This window comes from Poecilia reticulata, linkage group LG4 (assembly GCF_000633615.1).
Source record: "Poecilia reticulata strain Guanapo linkage group LG4, Guppy_female_1.0+MT, whole genome shotgun sequence".
Classification (NCBI taxonomy): Eukaryota; Metazoa; Chordata; class Actinopteri; order Cyprinodontiformes; family Poeciliidae; genus Poecilia; species Poecilia reticulata.
The window spans coordinates 14,687,661-14,695,550 of record NC_024334.1 but is presented as its reverse complement, the minus strand read 5'-3'; the positions used below and the strand labels follow the sequence as shown (position 1 = coordinate 14,695,550).

Sequence of the window (7,890 nt, the reverse complement as noted above, 5' to 3'; positions counted from 1 at the left end):
TATATATTTAAATTTCTGTTTTCATAAATATTTCACAGTCAACTGTTAGTTATGTCAGCTATACTTTAAAGCAGTGGAGACATTTCATCTGTCTGGCAGGCAGATGGATGAGCAGGAGAACGGTATGACTGAGTGTGCCGTGTCAAGAGTAAAGTTTGGTTCAGAGGGAGGATTATGAGCTTTTTAGAAGTTTCAGGGAAAAGGAACCTTCAATGCTTCAACATACTGAGACATCTTGCTCTCATCGTCATGGGAACAGTTTAAGGATGGCCCCTTTCTGTCTCATCATGACTGAACACCAGGATGCAAAGCCAAGTTCAATAAGGACTGAACAGCCTGCTCAGGGTTTGGACCTTACTCTGACAAATTACCTTCTGGATCATTTCAAATGGAGGCCTTCTCGTCCAGCATCAGTGTCTGATCTGACAGATCTGTCAGATATTCTCATGAATAAACTTCTAAACCTCAGGGATGGATAGGCCAACATCAAATTCAACCCTAAATATTAAGAATGTCACTTAGGGTTGTGCAAGTTTGAAGGCAGAGAAGTGAATAATTTTGTCGCTGTAGTGAATATTTCTTGTCTTTAATCAATTTTCTTAAACAGGTTGTTATAAGTGTTTTATTTTCAGTATTATCTACAAAGTGCAGTTTTTTTGTAATTGTCATCATGTGTGCATCAAACATAATTACGTGCATAGTGAGTGACCAGTATTTCTTCTGTTAATTCAAAAGAATCTTATTAGAAACAAACTGGTTTTTACTGCCAACAGTAGCCCAAAATATGATCTCATGCTCCATCAACATGCAGCTCCATCTGCCTTGTGGTTTATCCATGTGTTCTTAAGCACACTGCAGATGGACAGTAATGCCCTCATGGATTTCTCCTTACATGCCTCAGACAGCCGTCCTTAATCTTTACTGCTGTATTGATAGTGAGCTCACGCAGATTAATGTAAGACAATAAAAAAGATATTTAGGGACAATCTCTGATGTGGCAACTGAAGCAGTAACACAAGCAAGTACTGGCAGGGATTTAGAGTGGTCAATGAGGCTCCCATGATCCTTTGGTAAGATGATCAAATCCATATAGCTAACTCTCCTGGGGGAAGGAAGCAATGGCCTTGATCTTCCTTGTTTCTACTCCGTGTTGGGTGAAATTCCCACAGGTAGAAATAGTTTGGCTGATAAAATCAGCTGAGGGGGTTGAAAACTCAGCGGACTTCCTGTTTTTCATAATGAACCATAAGTTTTTAACAGACTCAAGATTTTGGTTTGAAGGACACTATCATGGTTTGTTATGGTTTTACATCGTGAGTAGGGAGCGGAGGAGATGACAGCATATCCATGAACTGGGCCGCGCATATTGACATATTGGTCGTCCTTGTCAGGCTGACAAAGAATGACGAATGTAGAAGACGAGGTGTTGAACATGCCAGAGAAACAGTGACTAAACAGCAGCTAATGCTAACTGGTCTGTGATTGGAGGCTCATTCAGCGGATGCACCTTGAACATTATTAGTTTCAAACTTCCATGTTGTGTTGAGTCAAATTTGCCACCAAAACCTGAGAAATATGCATTAAAAGCTCAGAGCCTCAGTGAGGCCGATTCATTAATTAGTGAATAAACATCCAGACTTTTGTTTTTTAACCCTGTGGAAGTTTCCTGAGATTGGACATAGCCTGTTTGGAGATCATCTGACCTGATAGATTTCACCTTCCACAGTTATTGTGCATTTTAGGATTTCTCCATGAAACAGATGGTTTAAGAACACATTTGGATCTGGGTTAGCCACTACACTTCTACAGACTTGTACATCAGAGGCAAAAAAGAAGAAATGCTTCTTATGAGCTGCACTAAATTAAACACAGCAAATTCAAAAGTGTTAAATGTTTTGGTGTTAGTAGACTTTGTGCAAAAGCAGAGTTAATTTTACACTTATAGAGTCACTTTCTGTTTATGTAACTCTGGGGTGTATATTAGTAGTTAAAATCCAGTGTTAAAACAAAGTGTTTCCTAATCTAGAGCTGTTAAAATGGAATCAATAACTCTTGACTTCTTAACTCTGAACTCCACCAGCGGCTCTAACACTGAAGGAGTTGATTCACTGACTCCGCCCCAGAATCACAGATTCCCACCGAAGAGAAGCGRCAGCAGCCAAGTCATTTCAGGACTATTTACTTTCCACCTGTCTGAGGTGTTTACTGCGCTTGATAAGTCATTTTTTTCTGAGATGGTTTATAACTATTATTTTGAGTTGAGCTCAACCTGTATGATAGACGTCACGTTGGCCACATGGCTCGGTGTTAGCATTTTTAGCTTAGCATGCCGAATGTTAGCATTTTTAGCTTAGCATGCCGAATGTTAGCATATTTAGCTTAGCATGCCGAATGTTAGCATATTTAGCTTAGCATGCCGAATGTTAGCATTTTTAGCTTAGCATGCCGAATGTTAGCGGAGTATAAGCGTTGGAAAAAATTAAGCCGGTGAACATTTAATCAAATTATTGGCTAATTTGAACAAATCCATAATAATCTGGAGTGTGTTTTTTCATGATGTTGAACGTTTACATGCATATTGGTCAGATTTATCAACCTTTCTGATCGATCCTTTGAAAAAAGTAAAAGGCTTTTTCACGTTGAGAGCATTATTCCCACTGTTGTGTCTTCTTATACATTTTGCAGCATGTTTTAATCCTTTTATTGCCTTTTTTATATATATTAGAACCAGTTTGGTTGAGGATGAATCACCAGTCGTCAGCCTAACCTCCCCCTCCCGATCCCTCCATGGATTCTTTGAAGATTCAAGCTCCAAAAATGATTATGTAAGTGTTGATATCCCTGAAATTCTACATTTCTGTAATAGAGGCTTGTTGTTAGAGTTGTAGTAAAAATGTATTCCTTCGTTCCATTTCTCATTGTTATGTTTTTTGTTTGTTATGATCCAGAGACCGACACTGGCTGTCCTACTCAGAGACTGAAGACTATCCGATGCAGTAGAGGAGCATGTTGGTGTCTCCGGCCAAACGTCACGAACAGAACAACAAACCGAAGACAATCTGTTAGTGAGTGGACATCTCTTTGGTGGAGTCAGAGAGGAACTGTCTGTTATCAACAGAAACATAAACTGGATAAGAAATGATGGATCTGAATATCAGGTTGGTCTGTTATGTAATGTACATATCTGCCAATCTACCTGTTAAAAGAATATGTACTCTATATTACATGAACTGTATTATATATTAATACATGAAATGTATTAATATTGTGCAGTTTGTATTGCACAGCTGATATGTCAGACCTTTTAATAAGCAATATGTGAATGAAAGGGACATGTGAAACATGCACATTTTGAAATAAATGCATTTGAGAAAATCATTGCCTCTTTATTAAATATTTATTTCCATCCATCCATTTTCTTTACACCCTTGTCCCTTGTGGGGTCGGGAGGGTTGCTGCTGCCTCTCCAGCTAAAGTTCCGACGAGAGGCAGGGTCACCCTGGACAGGTCGCCAGTCTGTCGCAGGGCAGCAGAGGATAAACAACCATGCACACACACACACAGACCTAGGGGCAATTTGGAGAGACCAATTAACCTGACAGTCATGTTTTTGGACTGTGGGAGGAAACCGGAGTACCCGGAGAAAACCCACGCACGCACAGGGAGACCATGCAAACTCCATGCAGAAAGACTGGGGCCGGGAATCGAACCCAGAACCTTCTTGCTGCAAGGCAACAGCTGCACCACTGTGCAGCCCTTAAATATTTATTTTCTAAAGAATTTTTAAAAGTTTAAAACAATAAAGTACCTATTTAATAGTAATTACAAATAACTCTTAAGAAGTTAAAGAAGTACTCTGTGAGAGTTAATATTAAGATCTAACACTGAATTAGTGTTGGTAAGTGTTAAATTATTAGCTCCAGCAGATTTGATATTTGACACTTTATAAGAGTTAAGGTACTAACTCCAAAAAGAGTTAAATTAACACTTTCTGGTGTGGACCCATATAGACACTTTAAAAGTGTTGAAATCAAATCTGACAGTGTTAATCTGGGCCTCCTGGATTTGCTGTGCAGTTACTTTTATGCAGTGAGTTGGACAAAAGCACATCTGATAGAACCAGAACATCCACAGAAAAGAGAAAAGACTCGCAAAGCCAATGCAGAAAGAGTCCAAGCTGGGATTTTACCCAAATCATCATTAACTTGTCGCTTTTCTTAAATATATATATTAGAAAAACAAACAAACAAAAAAAATAAAATCAAAATATTATTACTGTAAGGATATAGTGCAATGACACACAATCATTTCTGTCTGTAGTCAGTGGGGTTTACAGTGCACAAGTCTGAGTAACTTCATTTTAATTTTCTCTGCACTCATTTATTGACTATCTATAGATCACATATTTGCATGTGCATGCACCTCATCACTCTTAGCATATATCTCTTATTATATTTGTATGATTGATATTTAATACCTTAGATGGAGTGGTTTGTCAACAAATAAGCAATTTCCCCCTGGAGATCAATAAAGTCTATTCTATTCTATTCTATTCTATTCTATTCTATTCTATTCTATTCTATTCTATTCTATTCTATTCTATTCTACTGTGCTGCTATGGAAGAATTAAAATCTAGCAGTTTTTCAGACTTTGTAAATTTATCACAATGTACTGAATTCTCAGATTTCTTTGGTTCAAATGATAGGAGAGCAGAGCAGTTCTTCTTCCTGGTTCGTTGTTCAGGTGGCTGTGTGTAGATTGGTAGGTAACTGGTGGATAAGTGCCTTGCTCAGAGGTTATCTGTATAGGTGCCAGTGAAGGAAAAATGAATCAAACTGACAACTTTCTGAATTCTTCCACTGAGCCACAGTTGTCCCAATAAATAACCGTAGACATCATATCTGCAGTAGCTGCCTTAGGACTGAATCCACCAGCTCTCTAGAAATGTGTGCTCAGACCCGTTCAGTCAGTGCCCACGTTTCATCCCCTTAAACACTCATTCTGTAGGTTTCGTCCTCCGGATAAGAAGTGAAGGCAGTTTTCCCGTCAGTATCAATCTGAAGCTCACCGCAGCAGCCTGCATGCTGCTTGTACTTAATGATTTTTGCTTTGAGAACACTGATTTGCCTCTGCTCTGACAAGCATTACTTGTTCCCTGCTTTGTGTTCCTCCTGCTGATGTGAATCAATCACACACCACCATCAGGGCCCGTCACCCCGTCGGAATAACGGAGCAAAAAGCGCCTCTTCAGTTCTGATGCTGTCAGGTCTGCGTCTCTGCTCTCATTCTGGAGCTCAGACTGTTGGCGTCTTACCGGATTAGATCTAGCAGAGCGTCGGCAGAACTCATGATGTGCTTCCCGCTGTCCTCAGAGTCCTCCTTCTGGGCCGCTCCGCCCGGGTGGATGATGGACACCATCATGATCCCCACGATCACGGCCACAAACGTGGTCCAGAGATAATACGACACGGTGATCAGGCCGAGCCGGCTGGAGCACTTGGCATCGAGAGCCGCCAGTCCAGACATCAAGCTGCAAGAAAGAAGAGTTGGATTTTTTTTTATTTGTTCATGTTACACAGAATCTGTAATCAAATGTTGTTTGCTGTTGTTCAAATACATATTTTTTCTTGCTGATTTCAAGCAAATTGAGCTTTTGTAAACTCTGAAGGTTTACAGGGCTTTAGGTATTCACTGATAAATAGAGTTTATCATTCATTTCATTTTGAATAACAGAACCATTTTATCTTTTAAGTCCTCTATGAATTTTGTATTTTTTTATTTAGTTTTCAGAAATTCATCCTCAATTTGGTCTTTTTATTTTCCCCACACAAACACAGTGTACGTCACAGTATGTTACTGCTGTATTTATATTTATCTAATACATTTTAAAAATGAATTGTTTACTTGTGGATTTCAGTTGTGCAAAGTTCTTTGTGTTGGAGTGTTTTATGAAACCTGCTGTAGACTTGTTAATAAAGATTTTGTTTTTTGTCATAAATGGAGCAAATGTAAGTTGCATTTTAAATGTCAAAATAAATTAATACTGAAAGCGGCACTGCTTATAATTAACTACTTTGTCGTGGTCAATAATTTTCAGTGACAAATTATAACATTTCACTAAATCAAACTGAGTTTGGAAGGTGGTGTGGAGGTGGAGAGTGGGCTCCCTGCATCAGACCTCCGTCTCAGGTTTGATTCCTGATGTCTGCTGAACGTCTTGTCTCTTCACCCTTTTCCTTTGTCCTGTAAAAGCAACTACAGCCACAAAATTTTGAAAAATAAAAAAAAAACTGCTCCACAGCTGAACTTAATCATCTTCTAAATGATTGATTCAGGCAGTAAAGGCTTTTTCAGCTGCTTATCCCAGGATCATTTTTGTAAAATACAAGTGACATTTTCAATTAAGTCAGTCCTTCCTCAAGATGAATGTGTAAGGTCATTCTGTCCTTGTTGACTAAGAAGTCATTAAAAATCAAAATCATATGCTGATAAGTTTTTGTAATGATTGTTTCTTTTTGTGATAGGGAACAAATGACTTCTGGCTGATTAAAAATATCTGCAGAGTTGCAAGTGTTTGCAAGTCGTCTTCTGATTTCCGCATCAGGTTCTTTATGTTTCGGACAAAACATCGTCATGTAACGCAGCACCAGAGAGAGGTGGCCATCTCTCAGATTTCTCCTGTCATGATTCTGACAGACGGAGCTGGAATGAGGTTTTTTTTATGTTGGTCAACGGGGTTCAGTGTTGGACTTGAACATGAAGTAGGAAACCCTGAGGACATCGGCTGATTTGCGAGGACAAGAGGTCAGCTAAGGTTGTTTAGTTCTCTGATTAGGAAAAGTAAAGTTTTCTATCAGCGTCATTGTGCAATAGAACTTCACAAGTTCTATTGCTTTTGTTTTGGTGATGATTCACACATTTCACATTTTCACACTCTGTGACTCAGAACACATTTTCATCCTTAACACTATGAGGACCAGATCATCCAATAGTGTTTATGCTTTTTATGCTTCAGTTTGAACATCTGTATGTGGAACCTTCAGTGGTATTGAAGGCTGAACCACACATTTATTAATTATGTGAAGGTCCATAATTCTTTACCAAATACAGTCGGGAGAACAAGTATTTGATACACTGTTGATTTTTCAGGTTTTCCCACTTGCAAAGCTTGTAGATGACTGTAATTTTTATCATAGGTACTCTTCAACTGTGAGTGATGGAATCTAAAACAAAAATCCAGAAAAATACAATGTATGATTTTTAAATAATTAATTTCCATTTTATTGTGTGAAATAAGTATTTGATACACCAGAAAAAAGAAACGTAATATTTGGTACAGAAACCTTTGKTTGCAATTACAGAGATCAGACGTTYCCTGTAGTTCTTGACCAGGTTTGCACACACTGCAGCAGGGATTTTGGCCCACTCCTCCATACAGATCTCCTCCAGAGCCTTCAGGTTTCGGGGCCGTCGCTGGGCCACATGGACTTTACTATTGGATTCAGGTCTGGAGACTGGCTAGGCCACTCCAGGACCTTAAGATCTTTCCTACGGAGCCACTCTTTAGTTGCCCTGGCTGTGTGTTTGGGGTCGTTATCATGCTGGAAGACCCAGCCATGACCCATCTTCAGTGCTCTTACTGAGGGAAGGAGGTTGTTGGCCAAAATCTCACGATACATGGCCCCATCCATCCTTCCCACAATATGGTGCAGTCGTCCTGTCCCCTTTGCAGAAAAGCATCCCCAAAGAATGATGTTTCCACCGCCATGCTTCACGGTTGGGATGGTGTTCTTGGGGTTGTACTCATCATTCTTCTTCCTCCAAACATGACGAGTGGAGTTTAAACCAAAAAGTTATATTTTTGTCTCATCAAACCACATGACCTTCTC

At 39.3% G+C, this 7,890-nt stretch overlaps 1 protein-coding gene across 1 annotated transcript in view; it reads right to left on the bottom strand.

Moving 5' to 3' along the window:
• The window catches only part of slc1a7b (solute carrier family 1 member 7b), a 61,783-nt gene that overhangs the window by 14,798 nt on the left and 39,095 nt on the right, over positions 1-7,890 (bottom strand). Inside the window, exon 3 of the mRNA XM_008407803.1 lies at positions 5,316-5,531. Coding sequence (XP_008406025.1) covers positions 5,316-5,531 — 216 coding nt within the window. The remainder of the gene's footprint in view (positions 1-5,315; positions 5,532-7,890) is intronic.